The sequence below is a fragment of the Myotis daubentonii genome, chromosome 2 (genome assembly GCF_963259705.1).
Source record: "Myotis daubentonii chromosome 2, mMyoDau2.1, whole genome shotgun sequence".
Lineage (NCBI taxonomy): Eukaryota > Metazoa > Chordata > Mammalia > Chiroptera > Vespertilionidae > Myotis > Myotis daubentonii.
The window spans coordinates 78,682,317-78,697,867 of NC_081841.1; the positions used below are offsets into that span (position 1 = coordinate 78,682,317).

At 37.0% G+C, this 15,551-nt stretch overlaps 1 protein-coding gene across 2 annotated transcripts in view; it reads left to right on the plus strand.

Annotated features, from left to right (window-relative positions):
• OTOGL (otogelin like) overlaps positions 1-15,551 on the plus strand; it is a 156,158-nt gene that overhangs the window by 28,808 nt on the left and 111,799 nt on the right. For both annotated transcript variants that reach the window (XM_059683705.1, XM_059683706.1), the window contains exons 9-17: positions 2,260-2,387; positions 2,747-2,853; positions 6,393-6,499; positions 6,713-6,838; positions 8,815-8,923; positions 10,434-10,480; positions 10,930-11,075; positions 12,640-12,763; positions 14,365-14,542. In XM_059683705.1, coding sequence (XP_059539688.1) covers positions 2,260-2,387; positions 2,747-2,853; positions 6,393-6,499; positions 6,713-6,838; positions 8,815-8,923; positions 10,434-10,480; positions 10,930-11,075; positions 12,640-12,763; positions 14,365-14,542 — 1,072 coding nt within the window. The remainder of the gene's footprint in view (positions 1-2,259; positions 2,388-2,746; positions 2,854-6,392; positions 6,500-6,712; positions 6,839-8,814; positions 8,924-10,433; positions 10,481-10,929; positions 11,076-12,639; positions 12,764-14,364; positions 14,543-15,551) is intronic.

Consider the following 15,551-nt stretch of genomic DNA (forward strand, 5'->3'; position numbering starts at 1 on the left):
GGACAATATTATTCTATTTGTAGCACCTCCTATATAAAACATTTAAATTTTAGTTATGCAGGCTCTAAGACCACCTATATAACCAACTCATAATAACCAACTCTTGTGAATCATTTATTAACATAATGTAGTAAAAATAGGTAAATATGTGTTTGAAAAGCTGGAATTAAAGTGAACTTTAAGGAATTTCCCTGGTTATTTAGTTACATTAAAATTTATACATAAATATTAAAATAGGTGAGGCTTTAGGAAATGTTTTTAGTTCTTTAGACTTTTAAAAAAGATGTTTTAAAATGAAATGTGACCATAAATTTTCTTTAAGAGTACATTTGTTTTTCCTTTTGTAAAATCAGTGTATTAGACTAGGCCCATGCTCAGTTCAATGTGTAACATTTCCATCAATATCAGAGTAATGAAGTGGGCCAAACTGGAAAGCTCTAGGATTCTAATAATCTTTTAAATAAATATTACAAACTCCCTTGTATTTATTCACTCACTTATTTAGCAAATGTGTTTGAGCACCTACTGTATACCAGTCACTAACCTAGAGATAGAGCAGAAGGACAGCTTAGGGAAGCTCTCTCCCTTCCCATAGTAGGTATTACAGTGACAGATAAGATACATAAAGAGAAAAATTAAAATATAATTTTTGTGAAAAATAGCAGCCATGAAAAAAAAGACGAGGAAAGAAAGGAGGTTAAGAGTCATAAAACAGTATGTGTTTGGTGGTAGTTCAGGTCATGTGACAGAGAATGCTCCTGAGGAGGTCATATTAAATAGTATCTCATATAACCAACCTTTGTGACTCTCTTATTAACATAATGTAGTAAAAATAGCTCCAAGACCAAATAAGGGAGAGAGCAGGGGTAAGAGAGATTCTGAAGGAGGAGGAACAAGAGCAAGGCAAGTGCAAGAGGCAGTCGGGGATGAGTTTGAGTGAAGATTGGAGTAGGTTGAGCAAGAATAGGAGAAGGTATCGGAGGGGCTGGGCCAGGGTGGGGTGAGGTAAGTGGAGGAGGTTGGGAGTTGAAGGCATAAAGGGGCAAAAAAATCTTCGAGGTCAAAGTACAGTTTGGAATTTTACAGTCAGAAAGAGAAGCATTTTATAGGTGAACTCCCACAATCTTCCCAACAACTGATAGTAGGACATGGACATCACCTTCCTATCTTGAAGATACAGAGAGAGAGAGTTGTCAAACATTTGGCTTGAGAGTTTTGATTCTACTGATGTGGTAGCTATTCTTCAAAGGTAGACGTGTGGCTGTGTAAATGTACATGGCAGAGAACCCAAAGCTCAAATCTAAGGGTAATTGTCTTAGATGGAACTTCGAGATGTCATCTTGTTCGGTTCTGCTAGGTCCTTGAGATTTGAGCTTCAGCTTTCGTCTGAATGTGGGGCAGGATTAATTTTCATCAATTGTCAAGCTTGTTCTCAGGCCAGGTGCTGAGGCAATTTAAACTTGATCTGGAGTGGAGAGGCCAGAGTGCTCACCGCCCGCTGTCTGTTGCTGTGTACACATTAGCGCCGGAATCTTGCCTCTGAAATGCTGAGATAGTGTCAGGATTCTTAACAATCTGTCCTGAACACGTTTGGAAACACTTACCACATTCCATTGAAATTAGTTCACTCATTCTTCTGTTTACCAAGTGTCTTTTTGAGTCTTTTACTGTATGTCCTCTGATATGTCAAGAGCTCAACACAATTTTTTTTATTATTGTTTGTCTCCCAAATAGAACTACAATTTTAGTAAGTTTCTGACTGATGTTAACTATAAGAGGGCTTTCTGAAGATTTTCATACCAAACTTTTACTTATGCTTCTTAGTTTTATGCATATTTTCTCCTCTCTATAGCACAATCTAGAGGCTAATTAGTGCTTTACTGAAGTGCATATTGTGTCACTCACTCTCAGTGAAGATTTTCCTCTCCAATGATATTAATTTTTATTTAGTATTAACACTTTGTTCAATTTATTTTTATTATGCTAAAGGGCTGTTACAGGGTGGGCAAAAGGAGGTTTACAGTTGTGAGTATGCTAAACACAGAGTTTGTTCTTGTATTATTATTCATTAATTATTGTATTGTTTTCCATCAGGACAACTGTAAACCTGCTTTTTCCAACCCCTGTATAGTCTCATACCACTGGTAATTATAAAGTTATTGAATTTAACTTTTTGACCAGGAGTTCATGTTAATGAACTTTGTGCTTGTGGAAAGTGACCCTGTTACACATATTTGTGTGTGTGTTTGTGTGAAACAGAGGACTATACAGAAGACATTGCTATGTTTGCAAATAGTTGGTTGGTGCAAACTCCAGATGACATCAAATGCGTACCCACACCCTCAGATTTTCCAAATCCATGTTCCAGTGGAATGCCAGCATTTGAGGTAAATTTGGTGTGAAAACTATGGGCATGTTGAATTAACAACCATATATTGTATTTGTATATTTAACATTAAGCATTTTTAATGCAAACACTACGTTCTGAAACACTATTAAATTTAGGAAATGTAACTGCAATAGAAATAACTTTACAATTATTTCAGAAATAATGAATGTGATGTTTTGTAAAAGTAGCACTCATTACAACAACATGTAATTATAAAATATTGGTTAACATTTACAAGCAGAAATTACCTTCTGTTTCCTAGTAAGAACAGAATCCTGCAATTAGATCAGTAGGAAAAAACGAGAGTACATGCATACCATTAAATATGTCCTGGTGACCTCCATCTTTTTCGCACAGGCGATCTTCTTCAAGTGTCAGATACTGTTGCAGTTTCCTTTTTTGAGCTGCCATGAATATATTGACCCATATTTATACATTGCCAGCTGTGTTAACGATCTTTGCAAGTAAGTGAAATGATCAGTATTTGCAATAAAATTTTCTTTATCCCAAAAGAAGAGCAAAAACCACTTTTATAACTTAGCCATCTCACCAATTCACAGAGTATAATGGGAAATGTAAAGCATAAACTATACTAACAGCTTTTAAAAGATCACCGGATAACAGGTACAGTCTGTTCTATATAAGCAGCATGAACAGGATACAGCAATTCTTAAGTATTTTTTATGCCACTGACCCATGTTGGGCATCAAGAAATGTCTGTAGACTCTTTTCCAAAGTAATGTTTAAATGCACAACATAAGTTTACAATGGAAACTATATTGAAACAGGGTTATCAATATAGTAAGCGAGATGATTTTTTGATACCAGGACTTTTCTACATGCATTTCAGGTCTAATAACTACTGTAATTTGATCTGGTGATGAGTGTAAATAATATTTTGAGATAGCTGCAACAATTATCATGAGAAGTTAAAACATGAAAAAATGACATATGAGACATATTGGTGAAAAAGTCTAAGATACTGCTAAGAATGTTGTGATATGTTTCCTAAATGTATAATTGAAGGAAATGCTAAATTTCATTTGGAGATTAGTGAAAATAAACATGTAATATTTTTCCCAACCAAGGTCATAGACTCCCGCATTCTCTCCCAGGTTAAGAACACTAAGACTGGGTGGTTTCTAGGGAACAAACTCAGTAAGACTTCAAAAATATCTCAAAAAATTTTAATAAATCTGAATGTTTTTTTAAATTTAAGAAATGTAAACGATATATAGGAACTTTGTTTTAAAAGACCAGTCTAATTTTTGGTTGAGTAAAACTACTTAAATGGCATCTTGGGTGGCTTGTTAAGAGGTTTAAGTTAATTAAAGTTAAGGAAAAAGAGGGAAGGTGAGGTGGTAGAAAACTGCCTTATTTATAATTAATCTGCTTAGAAATATGACCACACCTCAAAGCAAGGGCTGCTGAGAAATGCTCTCTCTGGCTGGGCACCCGTATGCCCAGCAAAAGCTTAGAGAGTCTAATACTGAGGAGAAGAAAGGGAACTGGGGACGAAGAGTCTCTGCCGCACTCACTTCGTCTGAAATTTCATCATTGAGACATTAACATGATATTTTGGTAGACTTAGGCTTTGGATTTTGAAACCAAATCGCTTTCTCCAGGGTAAATAAAAATAGAAGGATGGAGAAACATCTTTTCCTGGCTGAAATCGTCTGCTATGCTTGAGGTGGAGAGGCCAGGTTTGGGGGCACAGCAGACACCAACTACCAATAGAAGGGCATTATAAATCAAGTCCGTGGTGTTTGGTGGGATGAGAGCCCAGTTACCTTTCACTCCTCTCAGTATGCCACCTGGGACCAGACCCGCCTACATTCTCTCTCCCCTCAAGGAGGTGCTCTTCATTTGCCATGTAGTAGAGTACTGCATCACGAGGATCCTAGCGCATGAGAACAGCATTATCAATCTGCTGAACTCAAATTAATTTCCTGTCTGAATTAATAGGATCGCATATTAAACTTGATTCAACACACATCTGGTCTGCGCTGAGCATTGTGCCACACCTTGGAGGAACAGAGACAATTTCGACAATTTAGACAGAGACCCTGTCCTGGGAACTCAGATTCTAGGGGGGCAGAGAAACAGGGCTCCAGCAACAACACAAGTTCTGAAGGCAAGCACTGCGACGTGGAGGAGAGATCGCTGTCTTTATCAGAGAGTGCTCCACAGAGGAGATAACATCTCCGTTGAAATTTGAAGAATGATACAATTCCACTCCTTGAATGGAAGCCCTGTTGCTACTTCTAAGAATGATAAACTTACCAGCAAGGAAATGATTGTAGACCTGCCACAACAAAGTCAATTGATTTAAAGACAACTACTCCTTAATGCTCATTTTCCTACTAAACTTTACATCCCAAAATAGAACAAAACCCCTCATTTTTCCTCAGTAAATTGAGATAATAATTTCTTTCCTGCCTGATTGTCGTGACTTTTCGTGTGGTACCATGGGTAGCAAGCCTAGCATGGATCCTAGAGTAACTCAGACACCACAAATGGTAGCTATTTTAATAATAGTTGCATCGGGTTGGAAAAGCAATATTGAGTTATCTTGTTAACTTTCAAAGCCTCTGTTAATTGTAGGAAACCATGCACATATTTTAAGGGAAATCATAAACTTCATGTCTTTCTAGCAGTCGAATCATTTCAGCTTACCCTGCTTTTCAGAGAATATTCTTGTCTGGAGGTTTAGAATATTTTCTCAGTTTCTGGAGTTTATGCTCAGTCCTTTTTTCCTTTCAAAGCTCAGTTAATTGGACCAGATAAGCTGCATGACTCCAATTACAGTAGCTCAGGATAAGCGCAATTCGAGATGGGTGGCTCCTACAATAGAGATACTGAAAAGGCTAAGGTTCACAAAGTACAACATTCTTAAGGTCATTATCTTGTAAGATAGTTAGCCATTCAATTTTGAGTTTGAATTGGGTTGGAAAACAAGGCCGCTATCTTACTATAAACCCCGCTCATTTTATAGGCACCTTGTGGATCTGCTTTGGGAATTGGCTGACCTCTTCTATTTGTTTGGGGGAGTTTCTAGAGTGATTATAAAAAATAATTAGAGTTTATTTACTCTTGGCAATATTATAAAAGAAACTAGCTTTAGGAATTTAAACTTGAAAGAATGAAAAATATTTAAAATCTTAGTTAAATGCTTTTTATTCAATATTTTCAAACTGCTGCAGGTTATTAGTATTGGTTTTATTCTGCCATGTAGACTATCAAAGTCATGGTGTCTTTGAAATAATTTTCATATTTGGAGCTTTTGTTGTAATGGAATTTTATCTGTTGTAATGGGATTTATTAATTTCTACAAGGTCTGTGATGCTTTGTGTGGGAGCCAAAAAATACATACAAGGATTCTGGGAGGAATGTCAGAATTAAAATAGAAATCTTTTTCAGCATAGGGGCACCCTTGAATCAAAAGAAAAGTGGTCAAATATTTTAAGACTGATGAAGACAATTTACCTAGGAATTTTTAGCTGGGATCCCATGTTTATTTGTTTTTTGCATTTATTATAGACTAGAGGCCCGGTACACAAAATTCGTTCATGCGAGGGGGGTTCGTCAGCTCAGCCTGCAGGGATTGGGCCTAGACCGGCAGTCGGACATCCCTCTCGCAATCCAGGACCACTGGCTTAACTGCATCTTCCTGTCAGCCTGATGCACCTAACTGCTCTCTCCTGCTGGCCTGATCCCCCTAACTGCTCTCCCCCGATTGCCTGATCGCCCCTCACTGCCTCTGCCTCAGCCCCACCACCATGGCTTGGTCCAGAAGGATGTCCGGAAGGTCGCCCAGAAGATGTCCAGTCTAATTAGCATATTACCCTTTTATTAGTATAGATAGTATATTATGTACATGCTGACATCAGTTAGTGTTGGAATAGCCAGCAGACACTAAACATTTCTAGGGATCAGGAGCTCATAGATGCGGACTCTGCCAATATCCCCGGTGTGACCCTGGCTCTGTCTTCTCACTTTCCAGAACTGATGATGATGATACCTATTGTCGAGCAGCCACTGAGTATGCTAGAGCCTGTTCCCACGCTGGCTACCCCATTCAAGACTGGAGAGATGACTTCCCAGCATGCAGTATGGTTTCTTATTTTCCTAAGCCCTGTGTACTTTTGTTAATGTTAGGCTTATTCTAGTATTCAAAACTTCCCTGAGTACTCAAAACTGATGAATGGCAAGGATTTGTTGTTATTGGTGCAGAAACATTGGTAAACTTGCAAACTTTTTGAAATACTAATCTTCTTGAGGTGAATAAAGTTGACTTATAGCATTCCCATTTGCCCATTTCAGCTGATAAATGTGATGATAGCTTTGTCCACCGGGATTGTATCAGTTGTTGCCCAACCACCTGCACATTTGAGAAACAATGTCTTGGGAGCAATCTCCACTGTCTTGATGGATGTTACTGTCCAGATGGTAAGTAAGTGTTTCATGAGAGAAATCATGTCTCCACTCATGGAAAATAGCATCCTGTGAGTGGAGAATCGAGTTGCAACATCCTCTCCCAGGACATCAGTGCTGTTGCAATTTTCAGCCCTTGTAGGATTTGGTCCTTGACGTGATAGGAGAAAAGTCTGCTTTTCTTTAATAAAAAGGCTTATTGCTTTGTAAATTTCCCAGGAAATTTGGAATCTAGAGTCTTGGAAATTCTTTTGTTCTCTTGAATATTTAATATATATTTAATAATTTATGAGAGCAATTTTAGAAAAACAAATTGGCAATACAAGATTTTAGTTGTGATGCAGCTTTAACATTTGAAATTAGAAGTAACATAGCAAGTCGTACAAGAGGGGTTTAAATTTAGGAATGACTCCTATACCAATAGAGCTTTTTATTTTTATTTATTTATTTTTAAAAATATTTTATTGATTTTTTACAGAGAAGAAGGGAGAGGGATAGAGAGTTAGAAACATCGATGAGAGACATTGATCAGCTGCCTCCTGCACGCCCCCCACTGGGGATGTGCCAGCAACCAAGGTACATGCCTTTGACCGGAATTGAACCTGGGACCCTTCAGTTCACAGGCCGATGCTCTATCCACTGAGCCAAACCGGTTCGGCTCAATAGACGTTTTTAAAGAACACTGAGAATTCACTCAAATTCTTTTATTTTTACAGATTAAAAAAAAAGAATCCCAGATATGTTAAGTAAATTTAGCACTGTCACACAGTTAATATGAGGGAGGACTGCTTGGAACCAGATCTGTTGACCTCAATCCTTTGTTCTATTAGTGCTACTCAGGATAGCACTTTGGACCAGTGCCAGGCATCAACTGATTCTTACTATTCACTGATGAGATAAGGAGTTTGCACCAGAATATAAATTAATGCACCAAATATATAAGTCAATGCTTCCTTCATCTAGAAAGTCTTACTCAGAAAAAAGGTCAGCAGAATGAAACAGTGTGCTTAGTAGCACAGTTCATTTACATTCTGGCTCAACCGTCTTTGCTCATTAGAGAGAAGTAATGAATGCTTTCCCACTGTACTTGCCCTTTGAGTAGCACTGTCTGGCTATTTATTATACATGTGATGAGGGTGTAAGTATCTCATTTGCAAATGAACAGAGATTAAACCAAGAATAAACTCTCTTTGTTGCCTTTATTCTGTATAGTGAACTTTGAGTTTTTTATGGTAAGTCATAGGATGAGAAAACTGAAAATCACTGAAGTAGAGATTTGTAAGGTAGCTACCGATTGAGATAGAGCAAGGTTGTTTGAAACCTCCTTGGAAATAAAGAAATTTCTGTTTTATTATCTAGTGTAAGCAAGTATTTAATAAAAGTTGATTAAATTATTACATTCAAAGAATAAATATTTATTACTTCTTTTTTTAATTAAATCTTTATTGTTCAGATTATTACATTTGTTCCTCTTTTTTCCCCCCATAATTCCCCTCCTCCCAGTTCCCGCCCCACCCTCTGCCCTCACTCCCCACCCACTGTCCTCATCCATAGGTGCATGATTTTTGTCCAGTCTCTTCCCGCATCTCCCACACCCCTTTCCCCCCCAAGAATAGTCAGTCCATTCCCTTTCTATGTCCCTGATTCTATTATAATCACCAGTTTATTCTGTTCATCAGATTATTTATTCACTTGTTGATAGATGCATATTTGTTGTTCATAATTTGTATCTTTACCTTTCTCTTCTTCTTCCTCTTCTTAAAGGATACCTTTCAGCATTTCATATAATACTGGTTTGGTGGTGATGAACTCCTTTAGCTTTTCCTTATCTGTGAAGCTCTTTATCTGACCTTCAATTCTGAATGATAACTTTGCTGGATAAAGTAATCTTGGTTGTAGGTTCTTGGCATTCATCACTTTGAATATTTCTTGCCACTCCCTTCTGGCTTATTACTTCTTCTGAGAATTTGATATATATATTTCTTCAATAGGCCTCATCATGGAAAATGGGACTTGCATCTCCTTGGAAAGTTGCCCATGTAGTTTTCATGGATTAGCTTATTCAGTTGGTTCCAAAATTGAACAAGAATGCACCGAATGGTATGTGACCAATGCACAGCCAATTATTTCTGGGGACCTGGCTGGGTGACAACTTTATACTAGTATAACATATGTTTAAAAGAATATCCTTATTACTAAATTTCTTCCAAAAATTCCAAGACGCAGTTTGCATTTTATTTAATGTTGATACAAGGGTGGGGGAACATTTGCACATTCTTTTATAATGCAATTCTTCTCACTTCCCTTGGCAGTTTCATAAAATCTTTACCTATGTTGTATTTCTTATTATTTTTGATCACTAATTTGCACACACTTGTTAAAAAATATATATTTTATTGATTTTTTACAGAGAGGATTGGAGAGAGATAGAGAGTTAGAAACATCGATCAGCTGCCTCCTGCACATCCCCCAATGTGCCCGCAACCCAGGTACATGCCCTTGATCGGAATCGAACCTGGGACCTTTCAGTCCACAGACCGATGCTCTATCCACTGAGCCAAACCGGTTTCGGCAATTTGCACACACTTTTACTCTTAGAATTGATGGTTCTCCTGACCTTCTCTATTGAGTACTTTTAAAAAATGTTTTTTATTGATTTCAGAGAGGAAGGTAAAGAGAGAGAGAGAGAGAGAGAGAGAGAGAGAGAGAAACATTAATGATGAGAGAGAATCATTGATTGGCTGCCTCCTGCACACTCCACACTGGGGATCGAGCCAACAACCTGCATAGGTGCCCTGACCGGAAATTGAACCTTGACCTCCTGGTTCATAGGTTGATGCTCAACCACTGAGGCATGCTGGCCAGGCTCTATTGAGTACTTTAAAAAGTGACTCCATATTGCATTTTTGGCCATGATTAGAGACATTTAGAATTTCTTATTAAATTAGCTAAGACTATTGTAGGCAAGGATTGCTCCCTCCAGTGCAGTCCTAAAAAGAAACAAAGATCTAAATATCATCAGGCTCCTTCCCCTTTGGTGTTAGTGTATACAATGGAAATGCAATTGGATAACTAACTCTTCTTAAATACCAATTTGAGTTTCTGCCTTTCAGAGACTGCTCTGTCCTCCCAAGCTAATATCTTCTGGATGGTAGAAGCTAGAATTTATCTTATATAAAAATACATCTTTTCTCTCTTCAATGTCTGATGATCTTCAGAACCAATTTTTTTAATTTGTAGTGCATGAGATAATGTATGAATTGGAACTCATTATGTGTATTTCTCTAATGATATAGGCAAATGCTTTTGTGTGTGTATGATCTCTTTTAGTTTAAGCAATGAGAGAAGGACCAACACAGAGGTTCTTTGTTTGATTAGTATTCACTTTGTATCACCTTTAGTGACTTTTAAGTATGACACACAACAAATAATAATTTAGATGCTGGCCAGCACAAATTTAGCAGTTAATTGGACTTCTGCAGAGAGCTTTTTCAAGTCAGATTATTCTGAGCCTATAAACATTGTATATTTTGGTACATTTATCAATATATTGATGCAAACAATACAGTTTTTCTATACCAGTAGATTAATATTTTATCATTTTTTTAAGTGTATGTGTTGGTGGCGTTTGGAACTGCACTGAGCATGACTGCCCAGGTAATCTTTTTAACACTTTTTTTTTTTTAAATGCCTCAGGTTTCTTTTTTAAATTAAGGAGCAAGATAGCACTGATTTTTATGATGTCATCTCATATATCGTGAGAGATGTAATCATCTAAAAATCCAGGTAGTCAGAGGTTAAATGGAAAATTGAATAAATGATAGCTTTGAGCAGTCAATTTTGGTACAAACTTATTAAAATAGTAAAGATATTACAAAACTTAAAACATATGTGAAATAGCTATCATTTAATAAACTTTAAATTAAATTGAATAACATAATTTAGTAAGTTTGTCAAACTAATTTTAAACATTTAGCTACTTTTTTGATACATGATTATTTACCTTAAGTTGGCCTGCTTTTTAGAGAATAAATAATTTCTTTTCCTCCTTTTCCTTCTCTATTCCTTTCTTTCTTTCCTTTTTTTTTTTTTTTTTTTTTTGGTAGTTCAATGTTCTGTTGTAGGTGATTCTCATTTTACAACTTTTGATGGTCGACATTATTCTTTTATTGGAATGTGTCAATATATCCTTGTGAAAGCAACTGGAAAGGAGAAATTCACAATTACCTTACAGAAAGCTCACTGTGAGCAGGTAAGAATATCTCAAAATGACCAGAGTAATGTTCATTTTTTTACTCCAATTTTATATCCAGGTTAAGAATAGTAATGAGTAGGCATAATTATTTTCTTCAAAAATAAAACACCGTTGATTGCTGAGATGCATCATTCTCTATGTACTGCAAAGAAAGAAAAAATGTTGATAATGTTATACTATTGACCATATGATGTGTCTTGATTCCAGAGATATTAAAGTATGAGAACAAATATGTCTTAAATTAAATATATATTTCATGGCATTTTCTTTCTTTTAAAAATAATATTTGTAGGTATAGGTTTTTTGAGCATTACATGCATAATGACACAGTAGACTTAAGTTTCTGGTTACTTCCAAACCACTATTTTAAAGAAATGATTTTTATAAGATTGGTCAAGTTTCATATCATTCTAAATAAATATGACAATTTCTTAGCATACAGGAACACTTATTTTAAGTTTTTTCTTCAAATAAACACATCAATAATTTATAAATAAAGATACCTGGATCTTTCCTCTCTCTAACTCAGGTAGTCAAAATTTTTCAGAAAACATTACTATAATGCCCCGACCCGCGGGGCATGCAACGTGGGTGCCGTGAAGGTGCCTGTAAGGGAATGAGAGGATAGGAGACGCGAAGAAATGGAGGCAAGACAGGAGTCTGATCAAGCCTCAAATTTTTATTTTTACAGCGGCAGAATATATATTGTTCCAGGGACGGGGGTGGGTAGCAGGGGTGGGTAGCAAAGCTTATGGTAATAGCCTATCAGCAAGTGGCAGCTATTTGCTTGTGGTGTGTGACAAGTGGTGTGTGACGGATTCTTAATTGCTGACCAAACCGCAGGACGTACGTGGTTTCTGGTAACTAGGAGTTACTACCAGAAACTTATTGTTCTTAAGATGGCTTTGCCGTGGTTTCTGGTAACTAGGAGTTACTACCAGAAACTTATTGTTCTTAAGATGGCTTTGACTAGGCCAGTTTCTCCGATAGCTCCCAACACTATAATATAAAATGGTTATTTCCAGTAAAAATTTTCAACCACTTTATTTGCTCCCCCCCCCCCCAGTTTGATTTTTTCCTTTGCCATATGTTAGAGTCTGAATAAGCTTTCTACATAGAATCATTACTTTCTATGTTTTTTCTTTATTGACTTTTATGTCTAATATGTCACTTATATGAATTTAGAGAGGTACTTTACTATAGCTATGAAAAACATAATTATTGGAACTAAATTAAAACCATTATTTAATGTTCTATATAAAATATATGTGTATATATGGTATTTTAATATACTATACAATGACATATTTTATTAGTAATGGGACTACATGAAATGGATTATATAGTAATTACTTTATTATATAAGTAATATATAATATTAATATATAATATTACTTATGCCTTCTACATATCAGAAATTCTTATTTATGTGCATTCTTTTTTTTTCCTTCCTCCCCTTCTTTCATGCCCCTTTCTCATTTTTCTCTTCTATTGTTCCTGTTTCTTTCCATGTCTCTTTATCTCTCTCATCTCTTTATTTGGTTATTTGATTTTTATGCAGAATCTTGGCTTGGTCTGTCTTCAGTCTATAACTCTAATTCTGGATGATGATTTTGATAAACAAGTGACCCTTAGTCGGGGAGGACAAATCCTCACCAGTCCTAACCAAGGCTTCAATCTGAATGGTAAGAAGCAATGCTAACAGAGTACTTTCTTTACAATAAAACAACAAAACAACCTAAATGGAAACTTCTCCCATTGGCTGCCTATCCTAAAATTTGAGTGTCTTTGTGTTGTCAGATCCTTAATTGGACACAGTAAAGACCACCTTGTTTATGGGACCTAGTGTTTACCTAGCATTACGTGGCCTAGAGTTTGGAAGGGGAGCTATACGAGCAAACAGCCACCTATATAGCATACAATAAACTCAAAGATATGCATAGGGACTTTGGGGGTCTAAATGAGTTTAACTCTCCCAGCCTTGGGGTGGGGTATGCAGGTGTGGTCAGGAAAATGTTCTGAAGGAGGTGAGGCCTCATTGAGCATTTAAAACTGAGGATTGCTGGGATGAAAGAGAAGGTGAAAGTGTTCCATGCATAGCAAAGAGATGTGGAACTCTGCAGTATGTTTAGGGGGAACTATAGCCAGTGTGGCATTGCTGAAGCCTGAAGAGGGTAAATGGAGGATATCCAGAGATGAAAATAGGGAAATAGGTGGGGATGAGACACCCAGAAATGTCCCGGTTTGTAGAAATTACATGGCCATTCTACTGATTGTCATGCTAAGAAATTGAACTTGATATAAAATTGAATATGAGATAATCATTATTTTACCAATTTTTATGAATAAAAATGACAATCGTATGTGGTTCAACCAAAATAAATAGCCAGTTTTAATGAGGAGGCTGATATGTTGTTGTTGTTTTTTTGCGGGGGGCGGGGGGAGAGAATACTAAAACAATGTCAGAATTCCTAACTAACATGGAGAACAGATAGAATGTTATTAACTTAGGGCATGCAAAGAAGGAAGAAGAACTGACCTAAGGCAGTAACAATAGAGATAGAAAGAGGAAGATTGCTTAAAAAATTATTTAGGAAAAAATGGTCTGATCTTGGTGATGGATTAGATTGGGGTTGGTTGGAGGAATGCAAAAAAAGGATGAAATGATCAAAGAATGATTCTCAGATTTCTGGGTTTGGTGATCAGATGATGGCAGAAATCATGAGAGATACGGGAGCAACTCTTCTGGTGGCAAAAGTCATCAGTTTAGTCTTAAACACAAGTTTCTTGTCTTTAAAGGTATTTCATATAAGCTATTTCTCAAGTGCTGTGCTCCTCCTTTTGCTGTCAGGCTCAAGGGAAAGGGGAATTTTGGGGGAAAGTGCTACTTCCTTATTGGATCATAAGGAGTTTTGGGAAACACACACACACACACACACACACACACACACACACACGTTGAGGAAGAGAGATCAGCTTTCAAATGTCTAAGGACTGTCCACCCCGCCATGAGATGTTTGACAACTGAAACTACATGTGTACCTGACAATCTATTAAACATATTAGCTTAGGATCCAGAAAGGAGGGACAGAAAGGAAATGGGAGGAAAGAAAGCAGGCACAAGGTGGCAAAAATTGGGCCTGGAGCCCAAGGGCGGGAACTGGGAACCTGCCTCCCCACGTCCCAGTCTCTTGGAAGGAAAGTCCTGGTGTTGCATGCTAGCATTTCAGAATACTGTACTGCGTATACATCTCAAGGCTGACTTACGTATGTTATTTTCCTGCAGGAATTGTTGAAATTCAAACAGTGTCATCCTTATTTATCCTTCTAAAAACCACATTTGGCTTAAAGATTCTGTTTGCTATAGATGGGGAAAGAGTTTATATTCAGCTCACCAGTACATGGAAAAGAAGAACACTAGGTCTCTGTGGCACTTTTAATGGGAACATAAGGGATGATTTTCTGTAAGTATGATTTCTGTAGAACTAGCATGATGTAATGGCTAGTGATGTAGAGGATATAAATATTTTCAGTAAAAATGTTTAACCATAAGATAGCTTAGTCACCAATGTTCCAAGGGCTTCAAATGGAGCATCACATTTAAATGTTACAGCAATCCACAGATTCGCATCAGTTGGTTTTATAGAGAAGAAAACCAACTGAGGCCAAAAGGTGGCAAATAAATAGCTCAAAGTCACTTAGCTCAAATAGAGTGGAGCTGGGCTTTGAGTTTAGATAGGGTGACTCAGAGCTTATGGGATAACCCAGAGGATAACTGCCTGTTATACTTTCTCCTGCCACCAACCAACCTTAACAGTATTTTTTTTTTAAATCTTAATATCATTTGGTAGCAACAATAGTAAATTATACTTTAAAAATATTGATATCATTTAGTGTGAGTGACACCTCTAAAGCAACACTTTGGCGTCTCAGCTAATTGGATTTTGTGATAGTTGGTGCTTAATCAGAAGAAAAGCAATAAAATCCATTTGTCCTCCTTGTAACGACAAAGCACTTTCGCCTACACAGTGGATAATTTAATGCAAATGCTCGGAGCGTTAGTGTGAAGCATGGTGGGCAGGTGAAGTAGTTTGATAGGCTCTCATCCTCAAGGAGGCTGTTGCAGATTGGGAGGAGATAACAACCTTTAAGAAATAATTAGTTCCAGGTCAGGTGTTAATCAACAATACATACATAAAGACTGAGGTAATTTTAAAGAGTTAAGTTGTGTAGTCATGGCTAGAAGCACAGCAGGGAGTTTGAGTAGGTGAGTGTGGGCTGAGTAGGCAGGAATGTTTTATGGAGAAGCTGTTCTCCAAATACCACTTAAATAAACCCTTCTGTGTATTCCTCCTGCTTAGGGCTCTTTCCACCTCCTAATCTTTCTCATGAACTCCTTTTTTATACTTCTACCCAACTCAGACATTATTTGCTTCAAAAAGCGAGTTCATATCACACCAGACAAAATTGATT